The sequence below is a fragment of the Suncus etruscus genome, chromosome 3 (assembly GCF_024139225.1).
Source record: "Suncus etruscus isolate mSunEtr1 chromosome 3, mSunEtr1.pri.cur, whole genome shotgun sequence".
Taxonomy (NCBI): domain Eukaryota; kingdom Metazoa; phylum Chordata; class Mammalia; order Eulipotyphla; family Soricidae; genus Suncus; species Suncus etruscus.
This window is the reverse complement of record NC_064850.1, coordinates 4,207,375-4,224,869: the sequence shown is the minus strand read 5'-3', so window position 1 is coordinate 4,224,869 and position 17,495 is coordinate 4,207,375. Positions and strand designations below refer to the sequence as shown.

The 17,495-nt window shown below is 37.2% G+C and overlaps 1 protein-coding gene across 2 annotated transcripts in view; it reads right to left on the bottom strand.

Moving 5' to 3' along the window:
* Positions 1 to 2,514: 2,514 nt before the first annotated feature.
* Positions 2,515 to 17,495, bottom strand: part of JKAMP (JNK1/MAPK8 associated membrane protein) — a 34,210-nt gene continuing 19,229 nt past the window's right edge. Inside the window, exons 1-8 of one of the 2 annotated variants that reach the window (XM_049770471.1) lie at positions 17,210 to 17,288; positions 16,303 to 16,476; positions 15,508 to 15,599; positions 13,203 to 13,357; positions 9,938 to 10,144; positions 7,158 to 7,339; positions 5,883 to 5,959; positions 2,515 to 3,216 (exon numbers count right to left, since the gene is read on the bottom strand). In XM_049770471.1, coding sequence (XP_049626428.1) covers positions 2,998 to 3,216; positions 5,883 to 5,959; positions 7,158 to 7,339; positions 9,938 to 10,144; positions 13,203 to 13,357; positions 15,508 to 15,599; positions 16,303 to 16,318 — 948 coding nt within the window. In that variant the 5' untranslated portion in view covers positions 16,319 to 16,476; positions 17,210 to 17,288 and the 3' untranslated portion in view covers positions 2,515 to 2,997. Of the gene's footprint in view, positions 3,217 to 5,882; positions 5,960 to 7,157; positions 7,340 to 9,937; positions 10,145 to 13,202; positions 13,358 to 15,507; positions 15,600 to 16,302; positions 16,477 to 17,209; positions 17,289 to 17,495 lie in introns of those variants that run through there. The other variant, XM_049770472.1, reaches the window with a different exon arrangement.

The window sequence follows — 17,495 nt, the reverse complement described above, 5'->3', positions numbered from 1 at the left end:
TGGAAAAATTAGTCAAAGAATGTGAACAGATGAAAATAGAAGTCTATGATAAGCTCGACAGAAACAATTTAAGAATCATTGGAATCCCAGAACCCAGGAAGAAAATCTCCAGGAAGGATCTAAGGTCAAGAACATCATTAAAGAGAAACTTCCAGAACTGAAGAATATATGCGAGTGCCAACAAAAAAAGATCCCAGAAAAAACACCCCAAAACACATCCTAGTCAAAATGACGAATCCCACAGATAGAGACAGAATTCTGAAAGCAGCAAGATCAAAAAGGGAAATTACATTCAAGGGAACATCCTTGAGATTTACAGTAGACATGTCACCAGAAACACTCAAGGCCAGAAATCAGTGGTGGGACACAGTGACAAAACTCAATGAAATAAATACTTCACCTAGAACACTGCACCCAGCAAACTCACTTTCAGGTTTCACAGACAAACAGCAGCTCAGAAACTTTACAGACTCAAAACCAGCCTTAAGAGAAAAACTGAAAGACCTACTTTAAGACAAGACTAACCAAAAGACACACATATAAAGATGGCATTAAACCCCAGGACAATTCTTTCTCTCAATGTCAATGGACTAAATGCACCCGTTAAGAGACACAGAGTGGCTAAATGGACCAAAAAACTCAATCCAACCTTCTACTGCCTACAAGAAACGCACCTGAATAGTCAGAACAAACATAGACTCAAAATAAAAGGCTGGAGGAAAATTATCCAAGCAAACAACACCCATAAAAAAGCTGGAGTGGCCATACTAATATCAGATGATGCAAACTTTATACTCAGGAAAGTTGTAAGGACAAAGATGGACATTTCGTATTAATTAAAGACGCAGAATGGTCTCACTCATCTATGGGTTTTAAGAAAAATGAAAGACATTTCTCAACAATTTTCAGAGAGAAAAAGAGAGGAGGGCTGGACGTTACAGCCCACATCAAGGACCTCACCACAAAGAGTAATGAGTTTAGTTAAATAACTACATTGAGAACTATCCTAACAATGAGAATAATGAGGGAAATAGAAAGCCTGTCTAGAGTATAGGTGGGGGCGAGGAGGGGAAGAGGGATATTTGGGACATTGGTGATGGGAATGTTACACTGGTGATGGGGGGGTGGGTGTCATCTTATGTGACTGAAACCCAACCACAATCATGTTAGTAACCAAGGTGTTTAAATAAAAAATATAAAAAAAAATTTAGTAAGTTAAGCTAGGCCAATGGTGTTTTCTAGATTTTTATAACTTATTAAATAATATTATCAACCACAATTTTTATGAATTGCTCTAGTTTTGTTGTTCTTAAACATAGTATAGGGTCAAAGAGACAGCCTAATCATGTGATCTTCTATCAACTTCTGGGTGTGGCCTCCAAATCAGAAAACAAACACAAATAAGAAAATTATAAATGTACTAAACAGTACTGAAAGTCTCTGCCCTTTACTTAGTTACATGATTATCCTTTCCTAGTTTTTTTTTTTTTGCTAGAATATGACATCAAAGAGTTCTTAAAATTGTTCCAAAAGTAGAAAAAGAACAAGTCTTTCTGGTAATCAGATGCATGACTTCAGACATCCTCCACCATGAGGATTGTTATTCAGTTGAGGAGTCTAAAAATTTAGACCTACAGGATAATTTAATGGACACCAATAATCACCCAAATTGTAAAAAGTATGTGATATTTTTATACCTATAGAAAAGAAGAAAAAGAAAAATATTAAAAAAATCCAAATCCCAGAACCACTGGATGAATGTAGAATGAGATTAATAGAAAAAAAACTAAAAAATAACTTCAAGGATATGACTACCGTGAATTCAGAGTGCATCAATAAAACAACAGAAAAAGTGAGTATTTTTAATTTTGCAACTGTCAGTAGCAATCTTAGATTTACCAAATTTACACAACTCCCACCAAAAGCTGAATCAATAAATTATCCTTTTTAAAGAACACAAATATTTAAGGACAGTCAGGTTAGTAGGTTGAGTAAAATGATATTTTGCTTCCATGGATTCAAGTATGAATTTCCTAGTCTTAAAAGTATAGAAATATCAGCCTTTTTTCAATACTCAGCCACAGGAGAACTTTTTAAGTATGCTTTTTAAGAAGAATATCTTTAAATAGTTAAGATACCTGGTGTTAGATAGAACTATACTTAGATTACTCATAGAGAGCAATTTTTAAGATGCACCCTGAACTGAGATGTCACTAGTGAAAAAGTATAAGCAAAATAAGGGAAGTTGGTAAATGTTTGTGTGCTTTCAAAATTGTTAGTTAAAAGGGCGATGTGACTACAAGTAGTTATTGACTTAAAAATGACTATTACTACTTGATATTTTAAGTTATTTCCACAATTATTTTAAAAAAATTCAAATGTCTGAACACTTGCCAGTTTTTGGAATTAAACTTTTCATTACTGTTTTTCTTTATAGGACCAGACATAATTTCAGGATGTCTGAAACCAAACTACGTATGAACAGAAAACCTGTTATTTATATAAAAATACTCATTTTTGTAACAGAACAAAGTATTTTATTAATGAAAATAAATAGATAACAAAACCAATGTATTTCTATGTTTTCTATCAGACCCAACATGTATATTTGCCTTTATAATTAATTATACTTGAAAAAAGAAATTGAAATACAAGCATGCACAATTATGTCAATTCTAAGGATTTAAGTTTCTACTTGTTAATGTTTTTCTAAATAAAAATTGTTAGGTACACAGAAACATGATTTTGCTCTACAGAATAACTTAATAAATGCTCCTCAAAGATGTGTCTACTATAACAGAATGCTGGGTTCAGTGTATTATACGTACTGTGTGAGTAATTTGTATTTTTCAAGTTTAAGTCTATGAAGTCAAAGTAACAACAGACATAGAGATATACAGACTATTGTTTTCCCATGTGTGACAAAAAGTACTAATACATTTTTGATTCTTTACTTTTTTATTAAGAAAATGTCTTAGGTTATTTTGCATTTTACATTCAATGTCCATTAGCTCCTTCTGAGAGTATACGTGAAGGTTCAGTAAATTTTGCAGTGAACAAGTAAAACAGGGCTGGTGTGGGTACCAATGCCAGAAGGGGTAAATCTTGCTCAAGTTTATCCACTCTGGAAATGGAGATTATTCCATAGGCATGAAGCAACCAGTGGCTGAAGAGAACAATGAGTCTTTTCTTTCTGACCAGAAGATCATAGAAGTTCTATATTATTTTATAAAAGGAAAAGAGAAATTCAGATTATTAGGTGGAATCAGCTAATCACCTCTTCAAAATGTATCATTTTACTTCCCCACATAATTTCAGAATCAGAGAACGCTTGTGCTAAAAAGAACCTAAGAAATAACCCTGGTCTTAGTCTTTTCACTGTGTAGATGGGAAAGCTGAGTCAGGTTTTGAATTCAAGTAAGAATTCAGCAGACAGAAGCCTGCCTCCCCATTCTAGGGCACACACCCACCCACCAGGAAACACAAGCAGTTTCTGGGAGATCCCAACTAGAACAAGAAGTCCATATACGTGTTTTCTTTTGCCCTGATCCACTGTAACGGAGTCTAAAGGAGAAAAACACATCTAGCTTCCTTAATTTCTAGCACACTTAGAATCTGAGAACTGATAACTAGGGGAAAAAAGACATGATTTCCTTTTAATATTTAATATGCTTGGTGATATGCAGAAATTGAAAGAAAGCACAATCCAAATGAGTCAATAGTACACCACAATGTAATCTGTAACCACTAACTTACCAACTTTTTCTAGTAAATGATTTATCAACTCATCTAGAACTAAGACTCTCTTTTTCAAATTCAAATATTTCTTATACAGAGTGCTAATCGAAATGTTTTTTGGATAGGAGATTTCCATGCAGAGAAGTTTCAAATTAATTTATCTATTTAAGATGTTATAGAAAAGTAATAGAAATCTTCCAAAACTTAATTTTGATCAAATAGCAAATCATTTTTCCCCTCAAGCCTTTCTTCAGAGAACATAAAAATAAAAGTACCAAAACCAATTTTCTTATCTTCTTCTATTATGCTGATAAAAGATTACAAAGCAAAACTGGGGATATTACACAAATGGAAATATTCAAATAATCACAATAAAAATTTTCTTTCTAAAATTTTTTTTTCTTTCTAGCTTCCTCCTTACTACTACTACTACTAAAGCTAAGTCATTATTTTTTTCCTCCCAACTCAATAAAAGAAAACATCTATAGTGTCCACTACAAAAGAGTTAACAATTTTTCTTTTTTAAATACATTTTATGTTTGGGATTTTGCCCTTTCAAGCAGTGCTCAGCGAGCCTGTATGTCTGTGCCATTGTTAGGAATTTCTGTATTTCTATAAGGGGACGGACATAAGGTCCACTAGATGTATTTCCTGGAGCGGATGGCTGCTTCATATACCCCCAAGGGAATTTCACCAAAAGACCATTTGTGGAGAAGTGGAGTGTTGGAGAAATTCCATAGAGATATTTTTTAGATTCATGTTATGGTACTGACATTATATTTCCTTCACATTTATTTGGTCTATTCTCCCTTCTTACAGGCCAAATATGACCTTGATCAAAACTTTCTTTGTCCAGATTTTTCAGTACCAAACAATAAACCTAGACAATCTTTATTTCTGTCAGCTCTATTTACATCAAAAGGATGTAGCTCTAAGCCAGTGATGGCTAACCTTTTGAGCCTGAGTGCCTAAACTGCCGCACAAAACCAAAGAATTTCCTCAAAGTGTCAGCACATCAATTAAACCTTAATAACAAGATTTTAGTATCTAAAAACTTTATAAATTTTATAAATTTATTTATTGTGGACCTTCCTGCGTGCTAGATGCAAGGCCTTCGTGTGCCATAGATTTGCCATTGCTGCTCTAAGCTATTGAAACTCCTTGCTAGGTCCTTGCATTTCTTTGGCCTAGCTCTTTTACCTATCTCTTTTACAAAAAAAAAAAAAAAAAAAAAAAAAAAAAAAGCTCTCCCTAGAGATACTGGTAAAATCTGTTAGACAAGTTTAGCTCCTTGCTACCCCCAAAAAACTTTACTTCTGAAACTAGTTGGGCTGGATCTGCCTTTGAGATGTTAAAACTAACCCCAGGAACTAGTCAGCAGCACCTACAGGCTATTCCCAGTGGTGCTCAGGGGACCCTGTGGTTCCAGGCAGGGATCAAGCCAAGGGCCACTACAGGTAAGGCATCTGCTCCATCTGTCAGATCTCTCTATCTTCCAGTTCCAGGACTAAAGTAAACGTGTTTATGAAAAATCAGGTATCAACTGTACTGATCAATTTAAGACAGTGTCTAAGCACTAGAGTAGCAAACACAGGGTATCAGACAATACCAATGAAAATACTACATTTTTATCTTCCTGGAGTTTAGTTTCAAGTTCTTAGGGACACAAGAAGTATAGAACTAAAATGATCTGTCATGTTACTTCCAAATCGCCCGAATATTACATAATTAGACAGCATACATAAAAGTTTGTAATTAATAATATGAAACTGGGGGCAAAATACAAGAAGTATGGAATACAGATATAATTATGGATGGCTATTAGTACCATCATAAAATAAAATGTGAAAAGTGTATGTACAATAAAGCATTTTGTGTTTCTCTCAAAATACTGTTAAGAAGTGAAACATTTCAATACATATTTTCTATGTGGGCAAATAATGTAAAATGATCATTTTCTCTAACATGCTGGATCACTGAACCTAATTCAATAATTTCCCAAACTGGCATTAATGGTTATACAACCTCATAAAACTAAATAATGAGCTAACAGCTACTATGTAAAACTTATTTGTACTATTATCAAAGTAGCATTCTATTCTATTCAATTGTCAAAAATACTAAAATTCTTAAAGATTTCTTACCTCTATTTCAGAAGCTGACAAATACACAGCCAGAGTAACCAAAGACAACACTAATATAATGTATGGGTAAGCATAATCTGAAAAGCAACAACACATTACGCTAAAACATAAACAAGTTCTCTGAGCATATCATCAATAAACTTTAGTAAATTCCAAAGTCAAAACTTTCAGAATGGGTCATGTAAGAGACCGATGCCCAACAACCTCAAGGCAAGGTTCAGCAAACCTTTCCATTTCCAGCAAAGGGCAGCTAGTAAATGTTTGGCTTTGGAGCCATATAGCCCATCTCAACCACCAACTCTGCAGCTGCAGCAGGAATGCAGGCAGACAAGACCAAAATGAACAGACTTGGCTGAGTCCCAACATACTTATGAACAATAAAATCTGAAATTTTCATAATTTTCCCTTGTTGTCATTTAAAAATATAAAACTACTCTTGGCACATCTTTAAAAATCCCTGCCTTATGGCATACACTGAACATAATTAGTTTCCTTTCAAAGCATTATAACAGTTTATGTAGAAAATGAGAAAGTTTCAATTATTACTCAAGTAGTTTTTGTATCTGGACGAGAGGAACTGAGAAAGCTACTCATGAGTAATTTGGCTTTATCTTATTAGAAAAGTCAATGTGTCAATAAAAATTTCAAGGGACAAATGAATCTCCTTCAAATACAGTGGAATTACGACTGTAAGCAATTTTTTTCATAGAGTGATTTCTCTGTATGTTTCAAATATTTAACACTAAAGTATATGGAAATATTGAGAAAATGGATTTTTCATATAATTACGTAAAACACATAACTTTGATTCTCAAAACTACTAATCATTCTACATTGCAGTAAAATCCATATGGAACAATTTCAAATGTTAGCTCAGGAATCCAGCAGCTAGAAACTGAATTATCTATATAAGCCTGCATCCAACTTACTAAATAATTTAATACTTGTTAATTTATTATTTTGTGGCATAGACAGAGGTTAGGTTCTCATAACCATTTAACAAAATTGGTTGTAACTTAAACAGAGTTGCTAATGCTACATATTTAAAACCTTGGGTGCATGCGAGACTAGTACTCTCTACCCATTGTACTATCTCTCCAGCCACTGCTGCTACTGACTTCTTATGAGTAATACTTCTTTAAAAATAAGGCTGTGTTTTAGAAAATGTCTATACTTATGGTTTGCTTTCAAGGATTTCAAAAGTTCTTCTAAATCAAAGGATTATTCAAAATCACATAAACAATAATCATCACATTTTTTACCCGTAAAACTTACATAAAAGTCCTCCACCAACTGCCTGTAGTACAGTCAAAATTGGGAAGAAGTAAAGTGCAGCATAAATACTTTTAAACCGATCGGATTTCCCTAAGCCACAGGCAATCTTCTTTACCAGGAGAGGTCGCAGCAGCATCATTAAGACCAAGCAGAACGCATAATAGATAAACACAATAGTGTATCTGCAAAATAAGAAATTATAACATCAAATACACAATTTAAAATAATACATTTTATCAGCATTTTTAATTGAAGTTTCTAAAGAGAGATTAAGTCTGTCCACTGACAGATCAAGTTTAGCACTGGTCAAAGAGTCTCATTTACTGCTGAGAAAGTATGCTGGTCCCTTTCCAGATGGCAGTCTAGAAATGTACAACAAAAACCCTACAAATATTTGTGATCCAGTAATTTTGCTTATGAGTATATCTAAGAGAAGAATGAGATATTTAAAAAAAATACTATCCTTAACCCTTATAAATAAGAATTTTACTGATTCACATAATAAGAAAAACTAAGGAATATAAACATTAAATAGCATAAAATTAAATTGAATAGCATATTCATTTTGAAACACTATGCTAATTAAAAATCTCGTTATAAAATAAATGTTGACAACTAAGACAACTGTATCTTAACATTGTGTGATAAGAGAAGATTAAAGTAAAGCTGTGCATAATATAACATTATTCTTTAACAGCTATGTACAAACACACAGAAATGAGCAGTAATCTTCTCAAAGAGCAGAGTAAATATTTTACTTTTTCTGCTTTTCAAATGTCCTGCAGTGTACTTTTTATAATCAATGAAAGAATTCTAGAAATCTCTCTGCATGATCAGAATATAATTTCCAATTCTCTATTTTGAATAGGATTTCTGTGCACATAATTTTAACTTCCTTTTCATGAAGATTTTGAGATCCCTTTAATTCTGACTACTCATTTTACTATTACCTCTATAGAGGAGTCACAAGTACAGAGATTTTTCTCAGATCACCAACGTCACTCCTCTTTTCTACACCCATAGATAGTGGACCCGGTGCCTCCTGATGCAGTCAGGTGCAGCCCCTAAATTCCAAGAATTCAATCTGGGAATCTCCTGGTCAATCTCCCGGACGATGTTTTATTTTATGAGGCCACCCCTTACCAACACCAAAGCAAATAAAGTCTATTCTCTGAGCAACTTGTAGTTCTCAGGTATGTTAATAAAAGGAAACCATGAGACATTACCTGTCCTAATGACTAAAAATAGATTCTCATAGATGGAACCTATTTCCTACCTTTGCTCCTTTCATTTGTATCTCTGACCTAAGAAGAAAAACATTATCTAATAGCTGATGCTACTTTTTATAACAGTAACTTATTTATTTTCAATAATTCAAGGTTTTACTAATATAAAGCTATTTTTTACAATGCTATTAATGAAAAAACATGTTTTTCAAATCTCAGCTAGTCAATTTCTACTCAAAACTTTATCATTATCAGTAAAGTATCCTTATGGTCTTCAGTTTTGTAATTATCAGAAGCCCCAGAAACCATGCCCATTTATGTCTCAAAATAGAGGCAAGTTGGGGCCTGGAGAGATAGCACAGCGGCATTTGCCTTGCAAGCAGCCGACCCAGGACCTAAGGTGGTTGGTTCGAATCCCGGTGTCCCATATGGTCCCCCGTGCCTGCCAGGAGCTATTTCTGAGCAGACAGCCAGGAGTAACCCCTGAGCACTGCCGGGTGTGGCCCAAAAACCAAAAAAAAAAAAAAAAAAAAAAAAAATAGAGGCAAGTCAAGCTGAGAAAACTCATGGATCTACGGGTCTCCCAGATGACTGCACTGAGGCACCTTAGGGGGTGCAAGGTAAAACACTCCTCACCCCAAGGCCTCAGCAGCTACACAACCCATAACTGCTCCACGTCAATGACCCAACCTCACCACTTGTCAACTGATTTCTGCTGATACCTAACCACCAAAAATTCCAGTATGCCGGTTTGAAAGCTGAAATCACTGAGAAGACCATCATTGGGAAGATGGAGCAGGCTGCCTTCTTCATATTTCCAGAATCTCTGGCAACCGAACCCATGATCCACGGCCTCCATCATGCCAGCTCACTGGCCCAGCTCAAAGTCATGGAGTATGACGTGTGAGACACCTCCGTATTTTTCAATACTAACATCCCAGTAAGAATGTATCAAATCATCGTAAAAGCCACCAAAACTCAAAAAACAAAGACCATAATGCTCAACTAGCAGTAAACAGCTTAGCAAACCTTCAGCAATGACATAATGACCCCGTTGAGAAATATGACCATTTTCACATATTTTCTGATAATGAATTTTTTCTTCAATAATTTCATTACCATTTAGTTGTAACAAGCAATATTGAATTAGTCATACCTACCAAGGGGCAGGCTTGGGGGAGGGTGGGAAACTGGGACGATGGTGGAGAAAAAGTTATACTCGGTGGTGGCACTGGTATCAGAGCATTGGATGCCAGAGTAAACTGTGTTATGAGAAACTTTGTAAATCAGGGCTTAAATAGAACGTTTTTAATTATAAAAAACATGTCAGTGTGTTCACACACGTCTAGACCAACACAATAGTGCTTTCACTTATTACTCGATGTATTATCACTTAAAACACTTCGGTGTTTTCTTATTTTTTTCCTATTGAAAGAAAAGAAAATCATTTCTGGATGTCCACTCCAGTGCCTGGAAGTCATTGTATTGTATTCAGTTTGTGAAAAAGGAAACCATTGAAGATCATTCAGATCTTAAGTCTAAATAAATACTTACAGTGGGTAGACAGCTTCATGAGTGCAGTGTACTGTGGTGATGTAATCGGGACTTGGGTTGTAGAGCATCGTGTACCAATCAGAAAGCATCAGTACGCGACATGAGCGGATATAAAGAACACCAACTGGATCACTCACGAGCAAGGTGATGACAGCAGCCAAACTGCACTCAAAGAGAGCAGTGATGTGTTGGAAAAGTGCGCTGGAACTAGTGAAACAAAGAATTCCATTACCACAGTTTCAAGATTTAAACTATATTGAATCTGGATAGAATTTTTCACTGAAAAAAAACCCCTAAAACCAACCTAAGCAGGATATAAAAGCCAAATACATGGAAACAAATTGCAAGTAGTTCAACCTTTCATTAAAAAAGAAAATTACTGGGGCCGGAGAGATAGCATGGAGGTAAGGCGTTTGCCCTTCATGCAGGAGGTCATCGGTTCGAATCCCGGCACCCCATATGGTCCCCCGTGCCTGGCAGGAGCAATTTCTGAGCATGGAGCCAGGAATAACCCCTGAGCACTGCCAGGTGTGACCCAAAAACCACAAAAAAAAAAAAAAAAAAAAAAGAAAAGAAAAATACTAATCCCAGAAAACTGTCAGTATTACATAAAAAGTACAAATGAATAGAAATTTTATTTACTCAGCAGCTTAGTATCTTGCCAAATTATTATTTTAAATTTCCTATAGTTACCTATGTACCATTTAAAATAGGCAGTACATAAATGATGTCACATATTAGTTATAAAGCATAATAAATTGTAAGCTTTGATCTAACGAGGTAGCTAGAATATTGACAACTATTTACTTCTGGTCCTCTCCATTACACACTGGTCTCTTATCTAGGGGTAATAAACACTAGTAACTATGAAACAGTGAAAAGTTTTTAATCATCTTTTCAACATTTAATTCATTTATATTTCAAAATCAATTTTGTTTTAATTTTGAACACTTTAAAGTGACAATACAGTAATATAACTCGTTTTGGTTTGGGGCCGGCAGTGCTCGGCTCAATGCACAGGAATCACCCCTGGCAGATGTGGGGGACACTATGGGGTGCCAAGGATCAAACCAAGATGAGTCACATGCAATTTAAGAGCTTTAAGCACTGTGCCAGCATCTCTGGATGTAGTCCTAGAAACCTCTGCGACTGCCGGGGTGGCCCTGGTAATCTGGGCACTGCAGGACTCTCTCAACTCCGCATCCTTGAAGGACTGGCACCATGGAAAGAAAATAGCTAGGAGGGGCCTCCTTAAGCACCATCTGGGAGGTCCTCCATTGAAAAAAATTCTATTAAAGACAGAAGGGCAAAAAAAAAAAATGGAAAAAAAGGGGCCGGGAAGGTGGCGCTAGAGGTAAGGTGTCTGCCTTGCAAGCGCTAGCATAGGACGGACTGTGGTTCGATCCCCCGGTGTCCCATATGGTCCCCCCAAGCCAGGGGCGATTTCTGAGTGCATAGCCAGGAGTAACCCCTGAGCGTCAAACGGGTGTGGCCCAAAAACCAAAAAAAAAAAAAAAAAAAAAAAAGAAAAAGAAAAAAAAAAGACAGAGGGGCACAGATCTCTTACAACTGGATTAAGGAAAAGCCTACCTGAGTAGATCTAAGGTAAACACACCTACCTGAAGGGACAGAGACAACTAAGGAAAAAGTTTTAGTCTTAGGAAGAAGAGACTAAGACTGAAAGAGATTGCAAAAAGGGAAAGGACTTAAAGCAAGAAAGATCCCAAAATGTTCAATAAACTAAGAGTCAGTGATGTATTAAGGTAGCTCTGAATTCCTTCCTCCCAGCAGACAGATGTTAGCAGCTTCTCAGAAACCTTCATTTCTAAACTCATATGGGAGAGAAGAGACAATGGGACTAGGTAGAGGGTTATTGACTCCAGTGGTGGGGTCAAGTATAAAACAAATATATGGGAACTGTTATAAACCACATTTACTTCAATACAGATAGGGGAAAAAAGATTTCTTCTGCTAGAGTTTATATTTGAAAACTAAAAAGTTTTTGCTCTTTATTTCATGAGAACATACAGATGTTGCCCTTTATTTGGGGGGGGGGGTTGGGTCACACCCAGTGATGCTCAAGGGTTACTCCTGGCTATGCGCTCAGAAATCGGCCCTTGTTGGGGACCATATGGGATGCTGGGGGATCAAACCATGGTCCGTCCTAGGTTAGCACGTGTTAGGCAAATGCCCTACCGCCTGCACAACCACTCTGGCCCCCAGATGTTGTTTTATAAGTACATGAAACATATAATATTGAAATGCACCGTTAATGCAACTAAAATTTTTTAATTAAAAAAGAGCCTTCAGGTCCAGCTTCAGCATCCCTTTTCTATCATTCTTTATACTATCTTTATTTCATATGCAATCCCAACTCTGACTGTTCCTTACCTGCCCTAAATTATATTTCCATATCACTGTTCAGGTTTCCTCTACCAGAAACATTCTATATTTGAAGCATTTTAAAAAGATTACACCCAGAAATAATTGATTTTTTTCCCTTCTTTGTGATTAGAGAGCACCTTTGTTATAATATTTTTTTATACTTTTAAGACTGATTTCTACTAAATTATACATACATGTTTTTCTACAAAATGATTACTCAACACTATAAATGAGATTTTTTGCATCCCCTTCCTTGATCATCTAAACATAAAACACAACTCTCAACAATTGGTTTAATGTATTAGTATGCATTTTCATAATTAGGTTGCAATTATATAATTTTTAGTAGCTATTTTCTTTTAACTATACTAAATACTGGTACTTAATGTTCTTGTTCTAGAGCAACCATCATCTTGTAATCATAGCCAATTCTTTGTAGAAGACCCATAAAGATTATAGCAAATATTTAAAAAATGCTTAAGGTCATTTACAATAAAACAAAAAAATGATACATCTCTAAGTAATTACTGAGTTAAGCCCTTTCATTACAGCTGCTTTTACAGTCAAGGCAATAAAAGTAGTTTGCCACATTTAAACTAGCAAAGGTAGGGGCCAGAGAGAAAGTACAATGGGCAGGGTGCTTGCTTTGCATGTAGCCAATCTGGGCTCGACCTCTGATACCCTGATACTGTTTATTCCCTTGAGCTCCTCGAGGAATGTTCTCTGAGACCAGAGGCAGGTGTAAGCACTGAGCCAGCTGGGTGTGATCCCCCCAAAAATGAAATAAAATTAAATTATAAAATTGAAAGTAAATTATTTGATAAGGTCTTCTAAATATTATTCTAACATTAGTCCATCCAGATATATTTGAAAATCTAACCTCTTTTTCCCAGAGTACCATTCGATGAAGAACCAATGTAATATAAGAGGAAGCATAGCCATAAATCCCAGGTAGAGCCAATCATAAAGTTCTGGAGATTCTGTGCAAGGCTGACAATATTTCTGTGCATTTGTTCTCTGTCCTCTTGGGCATACCTAAAATATAGAAAAACAGTATTTTATAGACAATAATATACCTCGCAAAACTGTTCTACAAGAGTTTATTTCAACTGAAAAATCTATTGTATTTTTCGCTCTATAAGACACACATAGTTGTTAGATGCTGTTCTCCCCAGCTCCAGGAAAAAGTGTTTTGGGGAGGAAAAAGTGTGTCTTATGGTACAAAAAATACAGTATTTACAATTGCGTCTTTTAGAAATAAAAATGTTAAAAGAAAACCAAGAAACCTACATTGCATAGTCTCCAGTCGTCTTCTGCCTCCAGTCTGCTGGAGGGGCCACCAGTGCTTTACTTCAGCTCAGTCCACAAGTCATGGCCGAGCTGAAGAGGTAAGCGCTGAACTGAACTGGATGTCACTGAACTATTGAACCCACAATATTCTGCGCTCTGTATGAGACCAACAGCAGTGATGATGAGATCTGTGAACTCAGTGTTGATGACAATGTCTATGTTGATACCCTCACATCAGATACAGCTGAAGCTCTATTTGGACGTACAAATGAGAAGGAGGAGGAATCTAGTTTTGAAGGATTTTAACCTTTGTGATTTAGCTTGATTACCTGCTAAGCTAAGGTTTCTGCACTTTATATAAAGTTTTAAAGTTATTGCTGTTAGTTTACAGTTTTTCTTTAGGAATAAACATTGAAAAACATTTAACCTGATTCCTCAATTATTGTAATTGTTTTGGGTATATCTTTTTATTTTTGAAATTTACCAATGGCTGCTGTATTTCCCACCTTGGCTTATACTTGAGTCACTAAGTTTTCCAGTTTTTAGGGTAAAATTAGTGGGGGGTCGGCTTATATTCAAATTATACAGTACTTACTAAGTTGACTAACATCACATGGAAAACCCAGCTATTAACATTATATAAAAAACTGCAGAAATATTATAGTTGGTTAGCTTCTTGGATATCTAGTCATAGCATCATGTCACTAATAAAAAAATTAATTAAAATTACTATGAAATTATGGAGCTGAAATTATGGAGTCAAGGTGCATGCCCTTTCTTGCACGGTGCCTGTTCACATGGTCTCCAAGCACTGTCGAGTCAACCCTGGACTTTCCCAAAGACTGCCAGAGTGGCCTGGAATCCCCTGGCATCACAGTGCTAAAGCAGAACCACATCCTCAGACCTGGACATGGAATCCTTGACACAACTGGCTGAGAATAAGAAGGAGACCACCAACTGTGAGCCCCACACACAAAAGAACTATAAAATGCTTGGGAGCTAGACAGAAAGTAGAGGGGTAAGGTGCTTGCCTTGTACTCAGCTGAGCTGAATTCAAACCCTGGCACTACCTACGGTCCTCCTAGCAATGCTGCCAGTGATCCATGAGCATAGAGCCAAGAATAAGACCTGAACAAAGCTGAGTGTGACTCAAAACTCCACATGCCTCACTCCAACAAAGATACTTTTCAATGAACATATAAGACCAGTGGTTTTCAACTACCTGTTCACAGATATAAAAATTAAAAACCAATAAGGATCTTAGTTATGCATTTATACTGTTACAAATTAATGAATAAAAGGCATTTTATATGTGAAATTATTTCAATGATCTACTTCAACAACTGACTGATATGCACAGGAAACACAATTAAAAGTGTGCATATAAACATTCATAGGCAGGAGATCTGGGTTTGGTTGAATCTGTGGCTTCTATGGACCCTCTCCAAAAAAGAACCTTCCTTGAGCAGGGTATGGGGTTCCATGGTAAAGGGCATGCCTTGCATACAGGAAATCTGGTACCATTCCTGACATCATATGTACAAACACACACACACACACACACACACACACACACACTCACACACACACACTCACACAAACCCCACATTATTTCAAGAAGTGTGAGATTTTGGTGTGAGTACAGGAACTACAACACCAGGCAAGGTGAAGTCTGACACCCAATGAGTTCATGTGAGCACCCCAACGATCCCCTAAAAACACTCCAGCCAAATCATGCTAGGGCACCATCACTAAATGAGAGCAGCTCGCTGTGATGTATGCAAATCCCATAACCAAAATGTGATCCGTGATCCACTGTCATCCAGAGAACAACAGAAAAGGGGTGGGAAGGAGAAAACAGTCTACAAATAAGACAACACACAAAACAAACTTACCCCACAGTCTCCATAGACTTTTTCGGTGCCATTTGTAAATAGCAGAGTCTTCCCACAATAGAGTCCAAGGCACGCTGATTGAATATCAACATCTTTTGTGATAACGACAAAATAATAATGCAATTAACAACACTTGGTAGAAATATCTCAATATACTTCAATTAAAAGTGAGAGAGATGAATTAGATACAAGTCTTTGTTTGTTTGTTTGTTTTTTGTTTTTTGTTTTTTGTTTTTTGGGCCACACCCGGTGACGCTTAGGGGTTACTCCTGGCTATGCACTCAGAAGTCGCTCCTGGCTTGGGGGACCATATGGGACACCGGGGGATCGAACCGCGGTCCTTCCAAGGCTAGCACAGGCAAGGCAGGCACCTTACCTCTAGCGCCACCGCCCGGCCCCTACAAGTCTTTTTAAGTTCACTTTTAAATTTAAATTTCTTCTTTTATACTGTGGGACACTGAAGGTATACATTTGATGAGATGATACTGTTCTTTTAAGGTCCCCCACTAGCAGATGGATTTATCCCCAGAACTCAATGCCCATTCCAATATATCTCCAAAGGCTTGAACCAGCCACTGCCCCGCTGGATTAAGATGGTTTTTGTTTTATTTTGGAGCCACACCTGGTGGTGCTCAGGATTTATTTACTCCTGGTGGGCTCCAGGGACTGTAAGTGGTGCCAGAGATTAGAACCTGGTCAGCTGAGTACTTCATATTTAATAAATGAAAAATGAATTAGAAGATGGGAGTTTTTGTTTTTGAGGAGGCAGAATGTAGAGAACTGGAAGCTTCTTACCGTGTTGGCTTTGCATCTTATGAATGATGATGTCTCGAGATTCCGAAAACCTAAGAAAACTTGTAAACTGGAGTGACCAAGCGAACGCAGCATCAACTCATCATCGATCAAACAAAATCTTACTTCCCAAGGTCCGTTGACTCGCTTTTTCCCATTGCCTTTAATTCATGATGACTAAAAAACAAATAGATCACTTTTATTTTTCCTGTCATGTTCTTGCCTCTTTAGGTAAAGGAGGGCCCTATAAACTTTGTCTTTTTTCCTAACACTATCTTTCTTTAAGCACCACGGTCCCAAACATGTTTGTAGTTGTGTCTTCGAGTTCTATTTCTATATTTCACATTCCATTTTTATTTTCAGTGTTTCTTGTAGTAGCAGCACACACATGGCCTACCAGAAACTTCCAACGATGGGGCGGGGGGTGGGGGGGGACTGGAGAAACAGAGTCCAGTGGGTAAGACTGCTACTTTCCACCATGCTAATCCCAATTCAATCCCTGACACCACAAATAACAGTCCACCACTCCCTGAGCACTGGGGAATGATCCTGAGCACAGAAACAGGAGTCCTCTGTGAAGACCACCAGGGGTGGCCCCAAATCAAATAGTAATAAAAGAAGAATATGATATTAATAAATCAACCAAAACAGCGACAAATGCATAAAAAATATGAATGAATCCGTAAAATAGGAATCGACAAAATAGTAAGGAATTGATAAAGATATTGATAGATCAGTAAGATGTCAATGAATGGATAAAGATGCTGGTACATCCATAAAATAGCAATAAATTAATCAGAGTGCTGGTGCATGAATCGAAGCCATGAATACACTAATAGAAGTGTTAATCGATCAGTGAGAATGTTGATAGATTATTGACACCTAAAGCTGAACCTTCTGTGCCTTCCACTCACCAGGCGCGGCCCAAACAGCTTCCGGGAGAAGCGGCGGCGGATCAGCTGACCGGGACCCAGGCACCCGGATTTCCGGGCCCGAGCGCGTGACGGCTCCGCCCCCTGGTAACCAGGGAGACCGCTGGAGCCCCGCCCCTCGTGCTCTTCCGGGTCTGAGCCACGCAAGCGCGCCTCTCGCCTCGGCCCCAGGCAGCTCGCCCCCTTGCCTCTTTCGGGGCTGAGGCGCGGAGCCCCGCCCCTTCCCCTTTCCGGGTCGGCTCGCGTAGCTCCGCCCCTTCTTTC